The 23262-nt window shown below is 31.7% G+C and overlaps 1 protein-coding gene across 2 annotated transcripts in view; it reads left to right on the top strand.

Annotated features, from left to right (window-relative positions):
• Window positions 1–23262, top strand: part of LOC129216082 (kelch domain-containing protein 3-like) — a 48127-nt gene that overhangs the window by 5648 nt on the left and 19217 nt on the right. Inside the window, exons 2-4 of one of the 2 annotated variants that reach the window (XM_054850229.1) lie at window positions 3942–4109; window positions 6755–6910; window positions 13463–13650. In XM_054850229.1, the coding sequence (XP_054706204.1) occupies window positions 3965–4109; window positions 6755–6910; window positions 13463–13650 (489 nt within the window). In that variant the 5' untranslated portion in view covers window positions 3942–3964. The remainder of the gene's footprint in view (window positions 1–3941; window positions 4110–6754; window positions 6911–13462; window positions 13651–23262) is intronic. The other variant, XM_054850230.1, reaches the window with a different exon arrangement.

Below are 23262 nucleotides of genomic sequence, written 5' to 3'. Positions count from 1 at the left end.
ATATTGTAGGACTTTTCTATTGGGTTTTGTTTTCCTTATTTTTTCAACATTTGTTTTCGTTCTTATAGTTGAAGATAGTTACTTATCTAAATGAATAATTTGATTTGTCATATTATTCAGTTGTGAGTGTTCTTTATATCATTTTTATTGTAGCATTGTTTATTTGGCGAATCAATTTAAATTGCAGGGAAAAAACCCACTTCACTCGCTAAAGGGAAGGGTTACGGCTAGGGTAGGGTCTCTAAAGGGCAGTGTGGCGTGTTAAGTGATGAACTATGTAGTTGAAGGATTATTTTCAGTTTTACAACTAACTAGACCTCAAGATTCAGAAAATTTTCAAGTGGCCAATGGCCACTAGACTCAAAAAATTTGGTGGCCACCAGTTTTTCGGGTTTTGAAAACAGCGCTCTAGTACAAGAATGGGGGGGGGGGGATTTCAATTTGTATTTCTTAAAACAAATATTATGAAAGTGATGCTAAAGGAATGCTTACAAGAAATATAAAAAATCATTAAACCAAAAATAAAGTAGTGTACACAGTGAAAAAAAAAGTATTTCCCATAAAAACAACAACAAATTCCTTTAAAATCTTTTTGTAAATCATTGCAAATGCCATGGTAGTAAAAATCAACATGCTCTTTTCAGATAACTAGTTTAATGAAAAGAATTAACTGTATGAAAATTAGCACGAAGGGAATCGAAAAAATATTAGATAAACATATGATTTGATTTTTTTTCAATAATTAAGATTTTTTTTTTTTTTTTGGCATAAAAATAATTAACGACAAACCTCCTCCAGTAATATACAATTTGGCATTTACCAAGAATATATTTCCAAAAAAAAAAAAACATTCTTTTTGCATTATTTGAACTAAAGATATGACCAAACATAGCGACTATGTTCCATACGCAGCATCTCCATGTTAGGATGACTATGAAGGGAAAACGATCAAAGGACTGGCTATTTGGATTATATTTTAATCTGATGCGATTGAAGATTAAAAAATTACAACAGTTATTCGAATACAAACTAGCCCCCGTTGTTTAAACGATTTTCAATGGAACGTATTCCTAATCGATTGCGAGTATTAGCGTCCACATCACCGCAGAAATATCTATATTTTATAGAAATATAGTAATATAGTTTTTTTTCTTTCTATTTTTAATGATATATAGGATTTTTAATGAAATACATTATTTATGGGACTACATGGAACATTGTTTATGGCAAAGGAATGATAAAACGGGGCTCACAGGGGAGGGGGGACTTTCTGCGGTCAAAAACAAGTTGCCTTTTCAAGTTTTAAATAAAATAATTTGTCTTCCTATTTTGACGATTGTTTCAGAATAAAGGCTGTTTGAGTTAATTGGGAATCAAATAGGATCGGAACGACCTTCGATGGTTTATGTAAAAAAACATACAATATGATGTTTTTTTTTTTGTTTCACTTTTAAAGAATCGAAATTTGCAAAATATTTTCATACTTTTAGAACAAGATCAATAATTAATCCTTAAAAAACTACAATTAAGACAAAATAGTCAGTTTTTAGCACATAAGCATCTAAATCAATTAGAATTTAAAAAAAAATGTTCTGAAGATAAAATTTCGCATTTTTCCAGAAAATAATTACGAATTACCCGGGGAAAAAGAGCACATTTTGCGTTGTTATCAATAGTTTGCACTGCAATGAACATCCAATGCCATTTTCGGAAACTTAGGCTCTTAAAAAGTCTTGTGCACTGCCGTCTCGGGAATGACCAAATATGGCGACTACGACAAAAATTAAGAAATAATTTTTTGAATTTGGCGTGAAAACAATTTAAAAATAATAAATCTTCGTGAAACTACAATTCAGTTGAAAAGTTTCTAGCACATTTGCGTCCAAGGCAATGAGGATAAGATTAAGTTTTAAGAACAAAATTTTTCATTTCTCAAGAAAATTACATATTTAAAATAAACCTAAAATGTAACCTACTCCTCTTTATGACGGAGCTTTTCAGACATTTGCAGAAAAACTTTTGACACAGTATATACATATATATATATATATATATATTATCAAGTAGTCTCTTATTGTAGAAAAGGCAATTCTGTTCTCCTTTACCTTTTATATCCTAATATATAAAAATCTTCTGTGTGAACGTTTGTCACCATAAGGTTTTTCAACGGCTGGACCGATTTTGATCGAATTGTTTGTGTGTAATTAACTTATGGCAAGCATGGTTTCGAAGGGCGATGGATCAAATCGGAAACGTTTTTGTTAATTAATTAATTAATTATAACATTGGATGGCTATATCTCCCAGATGATTAATATTTATTTTAACCTATTGTTGAGCGAGAACTGAAATAAATATTTAACCCGTTGTCAAAGGACAATAAAAAAGCCAGCTCTGCTTTTGGTAATGAAATTTGCTACTGTGATATGTCAATTGATAATAGATAAAACATAGAGAGAGAGAGAGGCCTTCATTTCTCTCTCTCTCTCTCTTGAAAGCAACGATTTTAGGTCCCGTGATATATTTTAAAGTAAAATACTGGAAGGTTCACCCGAAACATGCGTTCTGTCGTCGTAGTTGAACTATGTGACCGGATCGGTGCTTTAGGTTTTTCTAATCAATTGATCAGAAAGTACCGTACCTAGCAACATTTGTTTCTCGGCCGAAATCCATCGGAGTTTTGGCACCAATGTCAGGAATACTTTTAGAATTGACTAACTAATTAGTACATTATTAATGGAAAAGATGATGGAATTTAAAGACGAAACAAATTTTATTTTTGTCCAGATAAATTACAACAGGGTAGTTTTTACACAACAGGTCAGTGCTGTGGAAGATCTTTATCTTTAGTGGAAAGAACAAATTAAGCAATGTATGAAATTTTATAAGTTTTTGTTCAAAAGATTGGACCGCTAATCGGTCGGAGTTCGCTCACTGATCTGCTGGATTACACTAACAAAGTTGGCTTGGCGAATTTGGCTATAAACAATGGAGTTGTGTGATCATTTGTTTATATTTTAAAGCTACTGTTAATGTAATTTATTGAATTTTTTGTTTATTTGGCGAAATATTTCAAATTGTAAAGAATTGTTTTTCATTTTAAAAAGTGTTTAGTCATGTTTAAGAGACTTTGTATAAGAATGTGTTTATTTGACATAGGGAGGGGAGGTTGAGTGATTTTCGCTTATTCAGAGAACAGTTTTTACATTTATCATTTTTTTAAACAATATTCTTTCGATTGTTTTATTCTTTTTCATACGGGGGATGTTGCAGCGTGATTTCCTGTTTGTTCTAGATGGGTTAGTTAGTTTTTTACACTTAATATCTGAGGACACTTTTTATCCTTTGAGTATGTCTGAATGAACAAACCATCAAGTACGGGAGAAAAAATAGTTAATAAAACAACTGCTCAGTAGGCATTAGATAAATCAAGTTGTAATAAATATAAGCATTCTGATACCAAGCAGCTTAAAACATTTTCTTTTTACTTATTTTTTTCAACAAAACAGTTCAAACACATGATTGTTTATTGAATTTTTTTAACTTTTCAATTTACAAAGTTTGAACAGTACAACATCTGTCGGGACCTCTAGTTATTACATATATTATTTATATGTTTGCATTAAATGAAATCTGCATACAATGTTTTTAGTACAAATTTATGATATTGCCTTGAAAAACATTTTTTTTTTGCCTTGAAAACTACTTGAATTTTTTTTCTCCCTAAAGGTATGTAGTTGTTTGAAAGTTTCTTTTGCAGAGAAGAAAAATATATTTCTGTCCACAACATAAAAATATTGGAACTTGTCCTCACTTTTGGCTACACTAGTATCTTTATCACATTTCAATTATGTCTGTTATTAGTGAATTATGTTTTTTTTTTTTTTTTCATACCATGTATTTATTAAGCATGTTCTACAAATAGATTTTTTTTTTTGATAGATTTTGCCATTTTTTTAGCATAAATGCACTGGACAGTTCATTTAGAAGGTGGTCCACAGCGTGTGAATCATGCTGCTGTTGCAGTGGGGTCGAAGATATATTCTTTTGGAGGTTATTCCAGTTATGATGAGGTATCTGGAAGGATAGATGTGCAAGCTTTAGATACAGGTAATGCTGAAAAGAATGTGTTGTTTAATTTTTATTTGTTCTTTGAGCTCTCTTAATTTAAATTTTTATATTCTACACTTTTACTCTTCTTTTTTCTGCTAATAATGCTTCAAAGATTTTAGATACTTTTAAGAAAAAATTAAAGACTGATGTATACTAGTGTTTACTCTGATGAAAAAAATAGGGTACTAATGGGATTGTTTCCATCAGTCAAAAGTACTAACTTATAGTCTCTGAAAATGATAAAATGAGCAAAAAAAACATGGAGCGAGGAAATTCTTTTCAAAACGTTTAACTTTTAAGTAATTTTTTTAATTGTCTGATTTTTCAAACAAGGCGTGATCTTTGCGCGTACTCCACTGGGCCGCTGAATGTTTATGTTTGTTGTCTACAACGTTTCCAGGTTATGATAATTCAGTAGCAAGTTAAATATTGCTCTCTACGCTTGATATCAACCATATTGTTGCCACTACATATTAGGGGCATTCCAAGGTATTTTTGACACTTATGTATAGTCCGTAACCTGACCTTTTTTTGCCATAACTTTTTAATTTACTGTTTGATTAGCATATTATTTTATTTTGATCTTTTCCTTCCAACACACCAGCTCAAATTAAAATAATTTGCAAATCAAATAATCAAACGGTAAATTAAAAAGTTATGGCAAAAAAAGGTCACGTTATGGACTCTACATAAAGTCAAAAATACCGTGGAATGCCCCATGAGTAAAGAAGCAAATTAAATATTGCGCTCTGCACTAATGGCATCAGTGAATGGCATTTCATCATGTTGTGATGTCATGTGCAGAAGCACAAAAAAGAAATTGAATCTGCCCACCGATTAAAATAATTTTTTAAAAATATTTAACTTTGTCAAATCATTTATAAAATGGTCAGATCATATGTTTTTAAGTTTGCTCTTTCAGAAAAAAAATACTTTAAAATTTCAGAAATGACCCCATTGTTAGAAATGGTGCTACTTATGATATATATATATATATATATATATATATAAAATTAAGCAAACAGAATTTCAAATATTAAACAAATTATAAATAATAAATGATGATAAAAAGGAAAAATGCAAACAGCTATTAAGTAGGAATCGATAAAGTATGAATCCAGAGCTCATCAGCTGTGGAGGATTCATTAATTATGGTCAAAAGACCAAAATTTTTAAACTACGAACTAGAAGAGAATGTTTAAGCTCCAGTACATGCAATATAGAGTAACAATGGGCAAAAGCACCACTTGCTAAGCTAAAAGCAATAAACTAGAGCTCAAACCTAAAACTAAAAGCAGGGGGTTTCGCCTCGACTAATTAGGAAAACAAGTTCCGATAATTAGCCTTCCACCGGACAGTACCTGCCTATAACAAAATTGTCTTACCTTGAAATCCACGTAAACTCAGCCCAATCCATTGTTCAACCTAATAAAAATACATTCCAGTTGTGAACGTAACATTAAAAACATAAAAACATATCCGTGGAAGGCTAATTATCGGAACTTGTTTTCCTAATTAGTCGAGGTGAAACCCCCTGCTTTTAGTTTAAGGTTTGAGCTGTAGTTTATTGCTTTTAGCTTAGCAAGTGGTGCTTTTGCCCATTGTTACTCTATATTGCATGTACTGGAGCTTAAACATTCTCTTCTAGTTCATAGTTAAAAAATTTTGGCCTTTTGAACATAATTAATGAATCCTCCACAGCTGATGAGCTCTGGATTATCTATTCCTACTTAATAGCTGTTTGCATTTTTCCTTTTTATCATCATTTATTATTTATAATTTGTTTAATATTTGAAATTCTGTTTGCTTAATTTTATATTTACTTGGCTTTTTAGTTTTGCTGCGTTGCGCATCTATGGGCTCTTGGTGTGGTCTTTTCAATATTTTTCACTTTTATCATTATTATATATATATATCTTTTTATCTGTCTTTAGTGCAGGGACAGCTTGATTTTAATTGTTTCCCAGTTTAAGCAACCACCAAAGGTGGCTAGTAACATTTTAGAACACTACCAACAAATTAAAAAAAAGGGGACTTCATAACAAATTTCCAAAATTAATTATTCATCAATTATGAATGATAGATTTTTAAAAATATCTATATATAAATTTGGGCTGTCCACAATCAAGATTTCTGGAAGTTTCATGGAAATCCGATATGTTCCTGTTGAATGTCTTGTTGTTTTGACATGGAATGAGATTACCCTTACAGGTTCAATGGCGATTCTATTTCTTTATCCTCAAGGCTTGGATTTATGAATAGTTTTTCAACACTAACATTGCTTCCCAGAATTGAAAATACATGTGTAGCAATGTTTATAATTATTCTGTATGTTACTTCCTACGAGACTAAGCAATCACTCTACTTTTTGTATTTATTTACTTCTTTGTTGTCAACTAAATTAGCAAAAATTGAAATGGCTTCCCCAAAAGTACCAACAGAATCAAGTTTTGCAAAAAATTATGGATACAACAAGCCATCTTTAAAATGTGCATGTGTCTGAATGAATGCAAATGTGTTGCAACTTAGTTTAAAAGCAGGTTCAAAAATTCTTTTTCTGCTATTAAATCATTCAATTTTGCTTTATGAAAGTTATATTTTGTTTTAATACATGAAATTGAAACCATTTAATTTTCTTTAAGAATCATATAGGTGGTACACAGTATATTATCAAGCTTCGAAACATGTCCCCTTCAAACGTTACGGCCATTCAGTTGTTGCTTATGGGAGAAAGGTATATTTGTGGGGAGGAAGAAATGATCTAAATGCTTCAAATATCCTGCATTGTTATGATACTGGTAAGAAAGAATATGTAATTTGTGTGTGGTTATGTTTAAAAACAATGTATGCATAGCATATACTTTTAACTCATTTTAAAATAAAATCATTGTCTCGCTTTTTAAATACTGATTACAAATTTTAAAATAGTTCATTAAATGAAACGTTTTTTATTATTGTTCTGACCCCGATTAATAACTCTTCCAAAGCATATTACTTAAATTTGAAATTTATTATTTTGAAAATTTTAGTGTTTAAATATTTTTTAACTCTTTTCCTACACTACAATGCCACAACAATTCCTTTTGTTGTTTGAGAAATTAATAAATTAAAAATCAGGATATAAAAATTGATCCTCTAACAGAAAAAGAAAAAAAAAAAAGTCTTTGATGCTATAAATGCTATTATAAATGCAGGCCTAGGAGAGGCAGTGTCAGCCTAGTTAAAAACTGGGGTGACAGGTTCAAAGCAGTGTTGTTTAAGCTACATAAGTTTTACAGAGGGACGGGACAGTCTAGACTGACAAGAGGCCTTGGCTCTTGGCAGCAGGACCATCCAAAGAGCTGACAGCACGTGGGGCGAAAGTTTCCTGGCACCCCCTCCCCCTACACACAGAAAAATCACGTTAGTTATAACATCAGTGCATTATACGCATGAATTGCATTTTTTGAATCTTAATGAACGAAACATTCAGAGGGCTATGGATAATACAAATTAAAACACTCTTTTTAATACATGAAATACACCGCCAGCTCAGTCAATTCCAGCCGAAGACTGCAGTTTCGTGCTTATTAGCACTCATCAGCCCGGCATAGGAATGACTGAGCTGGAGGTGGAAAACCTCTTAAAACCTCCTTTTGAAGGCAAGGCAGGTATGTTCAGTAACTTACTGAACATACCTGCAGTCCTCGGCTGGAATTGACTGAGCTGGCGGTGTATTTCATGTATTTCTGCCTTAGCCCTGGCTGTAGGATGGTAACTTACTGAACTCTTTTTAATGTTTATTGTACATTAAAACTCCAAAAACTTTTTGAATAATGAAAATGTTAAAAATCCAAATATTTATCTTGTAAAATGTTACCCCACAAGATAAAAAACAAACAATTAAAACTTAATTAGTTACTCATATTGATCAAACTAAGAACATGTATGAATAATTTTTTGATTAAATAGATTTTTTTTTATTGAAATAAATTACATCAAAATTAAATTTCGATTTAGACTCATCCAATGATTCTTTTAAAGAAGTTTTTAGTTTTACTTGTACCTTCTTAATACCAGCTTTCTTATATGTTAAAAGCAAAGATATCAATTTTTTGCATCAAATTTTTGTAAGTTTCAGGGGAAAATCAACCAAATACTCATCAACATCGAAAATCACTTAGAATTGTGTTTTTAGAGCTTTAATTTCTAGAAATGTCTGCCATTAATGCTACAAAATAGGGCCTAACAATTGTATTTTTACGAATTTCGTTTCAGAAATGATTCAGGCAAATGTCCCCATACCGCCTTTCTTTAATATCACAAGCAATGGGTTTTTTAAACACTTACAAAGCATTTGAGTGGAACAGCCCCTGAATATAAAACACTGCTTAAGTTTTTTGGACAATAATTTTGTAAAATTTTCCAGGGAAAGGCTTCAGATTCTCCTTCCTTTATATCTTCAAAGTTTGTGTAAAATTGCATTTTTGAAACTTCAATTTCGAAAATTTGCACTTAGAGGGGCAATTGATTTAAGTTTATTTTTTTTAAAAAAATCAATCAGAGACAGTCCCTGAGCTTCATCCTTTACCTTAACGGCAATAAACATGGCCTATAATTTTGGGGCCCATCACAAATGACTTTTTCGGGCTCACCTCCATTGTGTGCCCCTATATTTCATGCCTGATTTTAAAAATATTGGACTCCCTTCAAGCTTGAACCAATAGGTGTGCCCCCCCCCCCATGCAAGTCCCTGCCCACGATCGCGTTTTTAAGGCTTCAACTTCTAGAAATTTCTACTGAGACCCCTATACCTTTTTCTGCTGTAGCATCTGCAAAGAAAATATAAAATTGGATTTTAAAAACTAAAAGTTTTAAAATTTTGACTGGGGACCCCTTTTTCTATCTGACCAATTTTTTTTTCAATGTGCTTCCCTAAAAATTTTTTCTGGTTACATCACTGCACGCAGGGAAAGAATTCCAAAAAATTTGGTTGGAACCAAGCAAAGGGGAAGTGCCTTTTGTTTGATTCTAAACAGTTATTTTCTCAGAATTTGCATCTACTTCAATGATACAAAAGAAAAGAATGTTTTGGCGACTGGGAGATAGGAATATTTTTGTGCACTAATAAAGAGTTGAGAATCGTTGCAATGATCCTCTATTTTGTGTGTCTATGACTGTGCATCTACATATTTTCCTGCGTATTATCCGAGGGCGGCCTATAATCCGCAGATCCTTAAATTGGCCTGAAGAAAAAAAGCTTTGTATAATCCGCGGATAATACGATGTAAAAAAAAGAAAACTAGGATTTAACATACTAATTTAGCAACTAAACTAAAAAGGTAAAAAAGTAATTACAATCTTTAAAAAAAAATGATCTTTTTAAAATCATGATTATAGTACATTAATTACTAGAAAAACTTAGAGTCAAGACAAAGGAACAAACGGTCTAATCTTGTGCAAATGAAAGATTCCTCTTTCACTGTATTGCTGTTTATTTTACATGGCCTGAATCGCGTAAGGGGCCATTCATTAAATACGTAAGGGTCCCAAGGGGAGGGGGGGCTGGAAATAATCTAATAATCTACATACCCTTACTCAAACCCATTCTTACGTAATATTTTCCAAGTCGATATTTTACATTGAAAATAGCGCGGTCAAGTGGTTTAACAGGGATTTTATTTCATTTGCGTCTGGAAGGTAAAAAATGTATAGGATGAGCTGTTTTTTATTTGCTTTACAAAGAAAAATAGTGTAAAATATAATAAAAGGATCGCACTATGTATTGCATGGTTAACTTTTGATTAGTATTGTATCATATTATAAAAAAATGTCGAAAAAACATTCAGTCTAGATTCCAACTTTTTAGTAAATATTTCTTTACACAAAAAGGTTTAATTTACTAATAGCGAGTTTAATTTCAATGCAAGTGATGTAAGATACGCTATTTTTATTGATTTAAAAAACAAAATGGCATCTTATGTACAGGGTTCGTACGGGTCATGGAAATCCTGGAAAGTCATGGAAAAAAAAATAAGCAAATTTCAGACCTGGAAAAGTCATGGAAAATGGATATTTTTGTTCAAAGTCATGGAAATGTATTTTAAAGTCATGGAAAAATGTCCTGGGCAAAAAGAAAGTAACAGTACTTAAAAGAGAATTAGAAATCTTAAGTGATTTTACAGTATTGCTTATAAAAGCTATTAAAACTCGAAATCTGAATATCCAAAAACAATCTGTCTTATAGAACAAGACTTGAATCATTTTGTCTTATATTTCTCGTTCACTTGTTCATTGTTGGACTTAGGTGTCCATTTCTTTTTAAACTGATAAAGGGGTTTGCACTCATAACCCTGAAACGGCTGTTTGCAGTTTTTAAACTCATTTTAATTGTTTTTATTTTTACTAGTAAGTATGTTATCACACTTTTACACATTTAAATCTGAATTTTGAAATCTCATTGCAACCACTTTTGTAGCAGCCCCTCGTCTTTTTTTTTGCAACATGATTTTACTACTTGGTTATCACTCGGTTCAAATTTACCATTGTTTTCAACACATCTTATATTTTATATTCTGTGTAGTAGCGAACTTGCACGTTCTTGATTTTGCCATGCCTAATCACAAAACCCAATTCGACTGCATCCCAGTTCGTTTAAATCACTCTTGAAAACGCTATAGTTAAATTTATCAGAGTTAATCTTAATTTGTTGAAGGTTTTAGGAAACAAAGATCTTTAGTCAGGTGATAGCAAATATAAATAGGGGAATTACTCTAAAACAGTAGTTTGCCCAATATAGGGCCCTCAAAACTCAATGTCAGGAATCAAGCACTATGTTCTGGAATTTCTGAACCTATTCATTAAAATGCATTTGAAAATGTGCAAATAACTGAAGAAGTACATTTGAATCAGAAAATTTATTCAATACTAAGTGCTTTTTTTTTTTTTGAATATGTGGTTTAAAAACATGAATTTACTAAAGAAGGTGGCATTACTTTAAAGAACCAAGATACTGTCAAGTTCTGTGGATTATTATGCACTGTTGACAGTAAAAGGCAACTTTTGAAGCAAGTTTATTGAAACTTAGTAATGACTCATTCAACCTTTGTCCCATTTATTATCATTCTGCCTGTTTATAAAATTAAATAAGACATTTAAGCATCGTTATGTTCCATTCACTACATTTTTACTTTACTTAAATTTATATGATGAAGACAAATAAGTATAGTTTAAGTTTTTAGTTGTACACTGATATTTTTTTTAATTTCAAGTAAGTGCTTTGACAAGGTAGAGGCATTCACATAAAATTTTCGCTAATGCTCATTTCCAAAATTTGGTAAGTTTGATATTGTATAGTACTATTCTCTTCATGTAACAAGGTCATGAAAATTTTTATGAAATCATGAAAAAGTCTTGGAAAAGTCATGGAATTTTTTCATCCAAATACAGTATGAACCCTGTATGTACGAATAGAGGGGAGGGGTTTGAAAGATCTTACGTACCCTTACATGGGGAGAGGGGATCAAAAATTGCCAAAATCATCCTTACGTAATTAATGAATGGCCCCTAAGAGGAACATTCAGGCAATGCAAAAGAAGCAACATATAGGCAGCAAAAGAACATTCAAGCTATGTAAAATAAACAACATTCAGACAGCGTACAGTCTCTATTGGTGAATCCTATCATAAATATGGAGGTTCAATGCGTTGGTGTTGAGGAAAAAAAATCACAGATAATCCGACTCTCATTTTCTTTGCACTTTTTTAACAGATAATCCGTGGATTATATGCAGAAAAATACTTTGTTGCATGAAATGAGGGGCCCCCTATTTTGTGGTTCCCGCGGCAATTGCCCCATACGCTCCCCTTGGGACGGCCCTGCTTGGCAGCCCTGCATAAATTCTTCCCCACATCTCAAAAATACTATCTGTTAAAATCAGTTAATTTCTGGACTTTTTTTCGGCTTCCAAAATGGCTGCTCTGAATATATCCATTTTGCCACTAAGTGCCAAAGCGGTAAAAATGGATAGGCTTTACTGGGATATAACATTAACATATTTTCAGTTGAATATGTTTAGTTAAAAGTGTTAATTTAAATTTAATATTTTATATATCTTTAAAATTTGGTTGCTGGAGGTAAATAAAACAATCATACTTCCCTCTCAAAAATGTATTTTACTCCAAAAATATATATTACTTAGGTTTCAGATATCTTTTTTATGTTTTGTCTTAACGCATAAATTTGCCATCTGAGTTTTTTTATAGTGTTGAATGTGCAGTGAATTCATTGCAGTTAGAATATTGTAAACTAAAGTTTTAGTTTTAAATGCATCTTTCTGCATTGTTATTTCACTCCATTTTTTTCATTCATACTACATCTTTGATTTTTGTTACAACTTGACCTGGAAAACCCTTGACATTTTTTGATGTTCCTACCGCAAAAAATGTACACACCTTGCAAATATAAATTTTAATACAATTGAATATCAAGATAAAATCTATCTACACTTATGTACTAAATTAAGAAGTACATACAAACCTGTTTTTATGCAGTGGATAGGGACAGCATAAAAAATATTGTTCGAAACTTAACGAGTAGCTTTAAAAAGTTGTTTTGGCAACAGTTAAAAAAAATATATTTTTTATACGGTGGATAGGGGCCGCATAAGAAAAGTCTCACACAGAAAATATCCCAAAAACTTACAAAATTGTAATATTTAAAGAAATCAAAATAAACCAAATGATGATAATTTTTGCTGAGTAGTCAGACAAAATTTCCCAAATAAGGAAATTTTTGGGAGCTCACAGTGACTTCCCATCCGGGTGCTTATGTCGTCACTTGAAGATACTACTTCGCACTCGTTTTAAAAATAATTTTGTCAACTGAATCCCAATCTGATTGAAATTTTAATGTACTGCACAAAAAAAAAAAAAAAAGAGAAAAAAAAAAAAAGCCTGCATAAAACAGGTTTGGGTGCAAATCATTATATCTTATCGTTCCAAAACAAATTGTTAACAAAAACGACTTTTTTCTTCTTTGAAAATGGGTTCTTTATAACCTCAAAATGCTTGTGCTTCACAATATTGTTCTCTAAATTCAAAACCATTAATTACTTCATGATCAATGAGACTAGTATAAATCATAAACTTGATTAATATTAAGTAATCAAAAATTATTAACTGAAATAGTTAAACTGAAAATTAAAAACAATGTTAAAACAGCAATCATTTAGTCACATATTAAGTCACTTATCTTCAAGTCTGGAAATCAATATGGACAAAAAAAAATGTCTGTGCTTTTTTCTTTTCATGTAAAATTTTGATAACTCTTATCATTATTTTATTCAATTAGTTTTTTGAATTATTTTGCAGATAATTTAACGTGGTCCATCCCAGCTGTAAAAGGTGCTATTCCATTTGCAACTGATGGACATGCAGCTTGTGTTATTGGGCATTACATGTATTTATTTGGTGGATTTGAAGAGCAGACAGAAAAATGTTCCCAATCGGTTCATCGATTGAATCTTGAGACATTCGTTTGGGAGGAAATAAATGTATCAGTAAGTATTAATATTTATTGTTTTAAAGTGAAAATATGTAAGTAAACACACCAGTAGTGGCCAGTGCTTAGTAGTGCTTCAGTAGTGGTCACTTCAAGGTTTATAATAGAAAAAATAGGATTCCAGGTTTCCCGATAGATTCAAACGTGCAGAAGGTGATACCTCCTGCAAATTTGATGCACTTTTGAATCTATTAGAGATCTGGAATCCTATTTTTTCAAATATAAATTTTGAAGTGGCCACTACTGAAGCACTGGCCATTACTGATGTTTTTAACTTATTGTTGCTCAATATTTTTAGTACCATGTACATACAGTTGGACTCTCTTAATGTGATAATGTTTAATACAAAAGCATGGCTAAAATGAACATTTTATTTGTTAAGTTTGGTTTCCTATCTAGTTACATTCAACATTTCGAGTATAATACATACAGGGCTCATAGTCCTCCTATATCTCCTATATTTCCTATATTTTCACAATTTGTCAGATATTCTCCTATATTTCCTATATTTTCTCACTAACTCCTATATTTTTTTCGTCAGATGTTAAATGCTACCCAAAAATGCAAAAACCTTTGATCCATTTTTTCTGCTTTCTCCTCTGCTTTGTCGATGTTAGTATATGTATTAAATTTCTGTTTAAATAATTTTATTTTTATGAAATATACAAAATATAGATGATTTTAATTGCAACTTTTAACTTGTTTTCAATTATTTTTTCCTTTTAATGATTTAACTTTAATTGTAATAGTAAGTCATGTTAACTTTAAGTGTACGGCTGAAAAGATTTTAAAAGCTTTTAATTTTGTCTCATATAATCTTACATGTAGTTCAAATGAATGGTGGTAGCTCAAACGATTGTTTTTGAAAATGCTGTGTACAGATTTTGGTATCAACTCAACTTTGAGTACTTCCAATGTTTCAAACCTTGTAGCTTGCTAAAAAATGTAACTATCTCAATGAAAAAAGCCATTTTATAGGATTTTGTCTGCTTTTTTCAAATTTGTTCTTTTTTTGTGTGTAGATTTTTTCAAAAATTTCAGGAATCGGTCGATAATGCCATTACAATGAGTGCCGGGTAATTGAATCAGCTACTTTAATGGATTAAATCCTCAAAAACAAAGCAAAATCTAGTTTTAACGTTAAAAAATTGCTGAATATTTGAATCAAACATGCCACTATAATGAATCAAGCGTATGAGACTGACCATTTCCTGCAAACGTGATGCATTAGCGCAGTCTTTTTTTCTTCGGCTTCATTTAGTAAAATTAGTTTTTTTTTTCTGTAAGTAGTGAAATGGGGAGGAAGCAGAGTGTTGCACACTTTTTGTAATGATTTTCTTGGGAAAAGTCCAACAAAACCAGTGAGACGAAGAGAGACATGGAGTGGATGGGACTTTGTGCTCTCGGCTTTCTCATCGTTAGTGTTAGCATTGAAGCAATGAGGTACCGATACCCAGGACTAAGGGTAGATTTATGACATTAAAAAAATAATGTCCAAGTTAATTCTTACCTAGTTCTAGCAATCAATAAGAGATGTATTTTTCGAAGCACATAAGTTATAATCTAAATTTTGTAATTTCTTTTTCATACTGTTTTGCGATAAAATTCTTTAAATAATCAGCGAATGAATATTTTGAGTGAGTAGTATACTTCTAATGATATGTCTTTTGACTAAAAACTTAATTTAAAGTTCTCTTAAATGTTATGTAGAATTCTACCTTTAGAAATAAAAGAAAAAATGCACACACAATTTTAGTTAATTGAATCTAAATTGTTTGAAGCAAACATGATTTATATAAGTGGCTATGAGTACAGAAATTCATTTGCTCTCACATCTGTTACTCTTCACATTACTATCTCTTCATGCATTATAGAATTGTATTGATAATGGCGCTCAGTTTTTTTTGTTTTTTTTTGGTACGGTCTTTAAACATATTAGATTCTATACTTTTTCGAAATTCCTATATATTTTCTACCAAAATCCTATATATTTTTCCTTTTAAGCTCCTATATATTTTGCTACCAAATTCCTATATTTTTCCTTTCAAACTCCTATATATTTTTTTCCACTTGCTATGAGCCCTGTACATACATTAAATTTGGGGGCCTAGGATCACACCCACTTTCAGTTTGAGTTATGTTTGCGTAACCCAAAGCCCCCGCATTGAAAGTCTCGGCTGAGATGAACAAACATTTCTGACCTCTTTACTTAAAATGTTCGCAGTTAAAGTGTAATTTTCTTCCTTTCTTTCTTTCTTTTTTTTTTTTTTGTAATATTTCATCATTTTGTTAGGTAGAAGAAGTCCTACTGTGTAAAGAAAAGAAAGTATTAAATATTTTGCATAGAAAATAAAGCCCATATATTTGTTTACCTGTGGGCATTTCAATTATTTATAGATAAAACTGTTCATCTTACATTGTAGATTGGCAGGGGCAGCATTTCAGCATTTCATTTGGGGGTTGAGTTTCTTAAACATGAATTAACTCAGTATAGAACAAAACACATATTGGCTAACAGCTAGTAATCATGATGGGGGGGGGGGGGAGATTGCGTAGTCAAAGAGAACCCAGAAAAGATATTTGTTGATGTGAGATTTTTTTTTTTCAAAAATATTATGTATATTTTTAAAGAGTATCTATGTCAGCATGCTATGCATTGAGCAGCTGAAATGTGTTTCTAGCAGAAGAAAGTGATGAACCCTCATTAAATAGACACACTTAAAACATGAGTGTAACAATGAATGTAAAATACCAAAGCATTTTTCTGTGAAAATCATGCAGCCACACCACTGCACGGGCCTCTCATAACCATCGTTACACAGAGCACGCAAGAACGAGTTATTTAGTCTATGTGAGGAAACTACGTCTTTCGTTAAAATTAACCATGATTCTTCATCAGTTTTTTTTCGGTTCTGAAAAGGCCTGCAAATGCTTGATGAATTTCTAATTAATCATTCAAAAAACGGAAAACACTTGCTCATGTCTGGAAATGGGCCGAGTTTTATCAACCATTATGGGTAACAAGCAAGATTGTTTTTCTTGAACATTGATTTGCGATTTACGTAAACTAAATTTGCTCACTTTTTAACACGCTTTTATTAGCTTCACCTGTATGTATGTATGTATGTATCTTGTAATGGAATCTTGCAGCTCAAATTTCGCCCATTGCCTGCGATCCGATTCTTTTGAAATTTGGCACTCGACCTCAGACCTGATGACAATGCAATATTCTATAATCAAATTAATTAATTAACTCTTTTAATTGTTAGTTTCCTCCAATTTTAATCAATATTTTGGCATAAATCCAGCAATGTGAAAAAGGAAAAATTAAAAAAAATACATTAAAAAATGCTCGCAAAAATTATTTAAAAATATCTATGAAAACCTTTGATTTTTCTGCATCAGAGAAAATTTGTTCCAATGTTCCAAGGTAATTAGAACATGAAATATAATTGTTTTTAACTAATTTCATGCCAAAATTTAGGTGAGCCTTCAATTGGAAATTCATTGCTGATCAGACCATTGTTGAACAAAACAATTTTTATTCAAATGCATCTCAAATTTTCAAAGTAATATAAATATGATTTCTGCAAACATACATCGATGACTCATAGTAGCTTCCCATCGTAGTGCTCTTGTCTTAACTTTTAGATATTACCTCTCACTCGTTTTATAGATAATTTCGCCACCTGATAATTCTCCAACATAAGACTAAAAAACAGAAAAATAAAATAATAGTTTAAAAAACTAAAAAAACACACTTTCATAACAAAATGAACTAAAAAGTGAAAAATCATCTTTGGATGATAGTAGTTGACCAATCACTTAATTTTAATGTAATACAAAAAAGCGTGGGGGGCTTCTTATCAGTTGTCTTCATGGGCGGATCCAGGGAGGGGGCCATGGCACCCTCCGAGAAAATTTCAATAGTTGAAATCCCCCTTTTTTAAGGGGGCAATAGCCACCATGAAAAAGTTTCAAAAATACTCAAAAACTTTTTTAGAGCTAAATGTAAAAAAATCCTTATTATTCCTCGAAGTCTAACAAGAATATAAAAACAATGCCAGGGAGCCATAAAACCACACTGAAGAAGTTTCAAGGTATATTTTTTTTAAACCCTCTTTCCTAGCTTAAAGTGAAAGAAAAAAAACTTTACTGTTATTCATGTCAAATCTAACGAGAATGGAAACAATGCCAGAGGGAGGGCATGACCATCCCGCGAAAATTTCGAAAATATTAAGTGTATACCAAATATTTGGGTTCATTTAGCATAATGGGCTCGTCTTGGTTGAAATGTTTACTTCCCCCATGGGGGAAGGAAAAGGGATAAGTAGTAAAGGGATAGTAAGTGTCCGATAAAAAGTTATACATTTAATGATTGCGCATTAAGTTAAAATTAGATTTAACTTAATGCGCAACCTGGCTTTAGGAGTGTTATGTAATTATTCTTCATTCCCTTTTTAATATGGGACCCTCCAAACAACTCCTCTTCCTCTTGGTAATGTTACTAAAGATCGTCAACAAATCACGTTTGAAAAAATAACTTGTAAAAGTATTCAGGGGATGGTCCCCCATCTCTCATTTTCGCCAACATCGTTCAAGATCTGCCTAAATTTTGTTTCAAGAACTTGAGTTTCAAAATGTTTCTGGTTAGAACTCCTCCTTCCTTAACATCATTGACAGTCTTTAGGAGTTTGGTTTATGGAGGTTCAATTTCGAAAAATTGCTCGTCCTCAAACAGTTACTTATGAAACATAGATTGCCTGCATTTGCAATTTAAAGAGTTCAATTTTGAAAAAAATTTTGGAGTGAACCTCAGAATCTCTTCAACCCCTAACTTACCGAAGATAGTCTAGAATGCGTTTTTAAGCCTATAAATTAGTAAAATTTCCTGAGAGGAGCCTTTTAATCTCTCCTCCCCTTAACATCACCAAGAATCGGGGAAAGCGCTCCAACGCTCTTCTCCCCTACCATTACCAAAGATAATTAGAATCAATCTTTAAGACTGCAAATTCGAAAAATTTCTTGGTGTGAGCCCTCGAATTTCTCCTCCACGTATCAACACGAAAAGATCGTATTAAACTGTGGGTTTGGATCTACAATGGCGAAAAAAAAAAGAAAGAAAGAAAAGAAAAAAAAATTCACCAGAGAAACCCCGAACTTCCTTCTTAACATTATTGGAGACAATATTTGTGTTTTTAAGGTTCCAATTTCAAAAAAAAAAGGGGGGGGGGGGGAGGGGGTTGCACACGAGCCCTTAATGCTACGAAAGACAGTTGAAATGCATTTCTAAGATTACAAATCAGAAAAACTTCCTTAGATGGGCCCTCAAATCTCTCCTCCCTTTAACATCGTCTGAAACTGCATTCTTAGAGCTACTATTTCAAAAAATAGACAGGTGAGCGCCACCGGACCTCCTCTCCCCTAACATTACCAAAGATTGTCTAAAATACTTTTTTAAGACTTTAAATTCGAAAATTTTCCGGGGGAGAAACCCCGGACCCCCTCTACTTCCGAGTTAATATTATACTTAGGGTTGGTTCATATCGGTCTCCTCTTAAATCAGAAGTCCTATCCACTCGCCTCAGAATACAATAGTGATTACAGGAATACCACTTTGAGGCCACAATATATGCACAGGTTTGTTAAGAAAAGAGAAAAATTATTGGAAATGTTATACAGCATTTTTGTTAAACTTGCGTCACCTAGTGAAAATTCCTTAAAAAACGCTCTAGTTAAAGGTGGCCTACATTGATATTTGTAAAATTCAAATTTTTTCCAAAGCATCGTATTTTTTCAAATGGCCCCCTCCGAGAATTCTGTCTGGATCCGTCCCTGGTTGTCTTGAATTTCTTCCATTTGTTGTCCAAGCAAAAATGTAAATAGACAGCACCCCACGCTTTTTCGTATTACATTAAAATTAAGTGATTGGTCAACTACTATCATCCAAAGATTATTTTTCACTTTTTAGTTCATTTTTCTACGAAAGCGTGTTTTTTTAGTTTTTTAAACTATTATTTTATTATTATTTCTCTCAAAAAATTTGGGGGTGCGACCGCCCCCTCTCGACCCCCCTATTTGCTGCCCCTGTAGATTGGTCCATGGTTCATCTTACATTGTTCACATCTATTCCGCGATTGTCAATTAGAGCCATTCCATGAAAAAGTCCTGTGTGGGAGGGACCCACTTCATATCTTTCATTTAAAAAAAAATATTTAAAAAATTAATGAGAAAATCTTTTGCTTAAGAAATCACGCATAAGTTTGAAATTTGTTAAGCAGAAAAAAATTGTTCATTAGTATTTTAAAGTATTTTTGATGAAATATATAAGGTGTCACATGCAGGACAAAATGACCGTTTTCCCTCGAATGACCCATTATCATTTTCCTTTGTCAATATTTTCCAAAAACATTCACTTATAAGAAATATGTGATTTTATTCTGAATTTATTAAAAGAAAGATTACAATGCTGTTTTCGTTGTCACACATTTGTTTTAAATATAGGTAAATAATTCTTTGTTTTTTCAGTTCTTCATTTATCACTTAAGTACGGTTCTTACAAATAACAGCTAATACGAACAAATTTGTGGATTTTGACATTTTGTATTAACCGAGTTCAGCCGTAACTATTTTATGATGAAAACTTCAGACATGCCAATCAAGTGAGTAGAAATGCATTTCATGGGACCAATGTAAAAGTTAAATTTTAGCATTTGCTTGTGAGCTGTTTTTTATTATAAACAGCTGAATCCATGAGTTCACACTACTTTTTTCTTTTGCAATTTGCTACTTTTTGGTCAATATGATTTAGAGATGTGTTGTTCATGAACGAACGGGTCAAAAAGAACAAATCCTTAAAATTAACGGATCCGTTCATTCACTTAAAAAATGAGCGACCATTCTTTTGAACGGTGAGCAGTGTGGAACATTGTATTAATTTATTTGTGATAAAAACGCATTATTTAAAAAAGTTACATGCATCTCCAAATTTTCCACTCTCATTTCATCTTAAATTTCCTTTTTAACAGTGCAATACGATGTATTCATTTCAAACATTTTTACTTTCTGATTTTTATTCATCATTTTTCTTTAACCATTTCAGTTCATTTGCACTTTTCCAATGTATCCATTAGTAATGTTTTGTGTAACTTGTTTAGGCTACTAAGAAAATGTATATGCTGAAGGCAAAACGCTCACTTCCTGTCCCACACAACTGCTAAAGTCCTTCTCACGCTTTCTGTCACCAAAATTATTTCCAAAAATACCTTTTATCACTTTTCTGGTCATCCTTTTGTTTTCTATAACATCTCAATGAACTACCATCTATATAGAATTGACTTTATTTTTACCTTACTTAACGACTACCAAGTCGCTTATTCAATATCCAGAGATTTTAAAATGGGTTATTGCTATCTAATTTTTTTTCCCCATTTAAAAAAGTGTTGCAATTTTTTTTTCTGTTCTCATCTGTACTGTGAAATAATTTTGAACCTCCCTAATATTTAGATGGATCTTTTTTTAAATTAAGTTATCTGGTATCCCAGCTGAGCTACCGATGTATTTATTGTTACCTTTTTTCGTTATACATGGTACTATAAGTATAATAAAAATTTAATAACTTAATTTTTTGAAATGCTGAAATAGAACCTGCGAGTTTAATGGAAAACATACAGTTGGCTCCCAAAAGTGTTTGTACACCTACGACTTTCAATGAAATAGGCCCCTATCCTTTGATTAAAATTAATATTTTGGAATAGGTATTTAATTATAAGATCTGTGATCTATTTCTAACAAAACTACATGAACAATTTTAATTACGTATTAAAACTTAATTTTTTAAAAACCAAAAAGTGCCAGAAATTTTATCTCACAAAAGTCTTTGTACACTTAAAAAATAATCTATTTATTATTGAATAATGTAACGTTTTATGAAGTTATTATTTAGTAGAATATCATTCAACATCCACAATAACATTTGAATGTCTTCGAATAGTTTTTTTTGTGCAATTTTTGAATAAGTGTTCAACCACACTTCGAGTCTTACTATTTCCAGCCCTTTTTTCGTTTTAAAGAGGTATTTTCGTAATCCAGCCTCCAGATATCTCTAAACATGTTACATTAGGTTCAAATCTGGAGATTGAGGGGATATTTCTAAGATTAAGACAATTTTTGAGGCACCAGGCACAAACGTTGAAAACCGTGTGCTTTTTATTGTTATTTTGATAAAAAACAAAGTTGCTTCCGATAACCAGATTTTGGGCTACTAGTTTAAAATTGTTTTTTAAAATATTTAAATGAACAGCGTAATTTATTTTATCAAAAAATTCCAAATTATTAAGTCCTGACGCTGATATCCACCCACAGACAAGAACCTCTTCACCATCCTGATTAACTGATCCAACTAAGTTCTTAAGATTAAATTCCTTACAACAATTTAACCAAAAATGTTGAATTTATTTTTGTGTGTAAGTAAGATGTTATTCCAATACGTTTTGAGCTTATTTATCATTGATTTTGCGATGAAACTGTTTTTCGCACAAACAAGAAAATTTCAGCGGGAGGAGGTCCCATTTAATCCAGCTAATCAGAGAACTTGGAGAACAATTTTAGGTGAAAATTAAACATAAAATGTTTCATTAAATTCTGCAAACTTCAACAGCACTCAATTGTGCATTTTTATAATGTTTTTAACGTAAATCTCCTATCACATTTTTTAAACTTTGCCGGTTGACTATTTCTTACCTTGTTTTCGATCCGATTCTTCTGATTAAAGCATTTTATCAAGTACTTCACTATAGAATGGTATAAATTAACTAATTTAGAGACATTTCAAACCAATATGCTGTTACTGTGAGGAAAAAAAATCAAATTTTGAATGGTGTTTGTTGTTTTTTACAAATGACAGCGATTTGAAAGTAATAAGCAGAATATTGGGGAATAAATAAACAAAATTAAAGCCAAATGACTTTACAGTGTCAACACGATGCAAAAATAATTAAAAAACGACATGTGATAAATTTAACCATGAATTTATACGAAAATATTTCTGTGTACGATGACTTTTGTGGCATATTTTTTCTCTGTCTCTTTTTTGACTAATTTCAAAAATAAAATCAGGCAATGTTTTGAAAAATACTACTGAGTTTTATTTAGAATGGCATAGGAATGGTGTGAAAAAATTTTAGACTTCATATTCGAATTCAGTTTCATGTTATTTTGGTTTTACTACGAAATTTTAAGGTGTACGAGCACTTTTGGGAGCCACTGTATCTTACTATTCGGCAAATGAGAAATATTTTACAAAATTAACCATAATTGCTTTATGCATTTAAACCTGAATAAAGTTTTTTGATTCCTTTTTAATAGGCTTATTTTCTTACTTTTAGATAATTTTAGTTATCTTTTCCTTCGAAGAATATTACCGATCTAATGAAACATATCGAATGTAGAGAGTATGTTGTGCAGAGAGATTACCTGCAACTTATTTAAAGGAACGAAGTCGTTCAAACGAACGAGTTAAATGAACGGATGAAAAGAATGAACGATCCTCTGATGAATGATCATTAAAAAGAACGACATTGCCCACCTCTAACATAATTGCACTCCAAAG

This window comes from Uloborus diversus, chromosome 2 (genome assembly GCF_026930045.1).
Source record: "Uloborus diversus isolate 005 chromosome 2, Udiv.v.3.1, whole genome shotgun sequence".
NCBI lineage: Eukaryota > Metazoa > Arthropoda > Arachnida > Araneae > Uloboridae > Uloborus > Uloborus diversus.
This window is presented reverse-complemented; position numbering and strand designations above follow the sequence as displayed.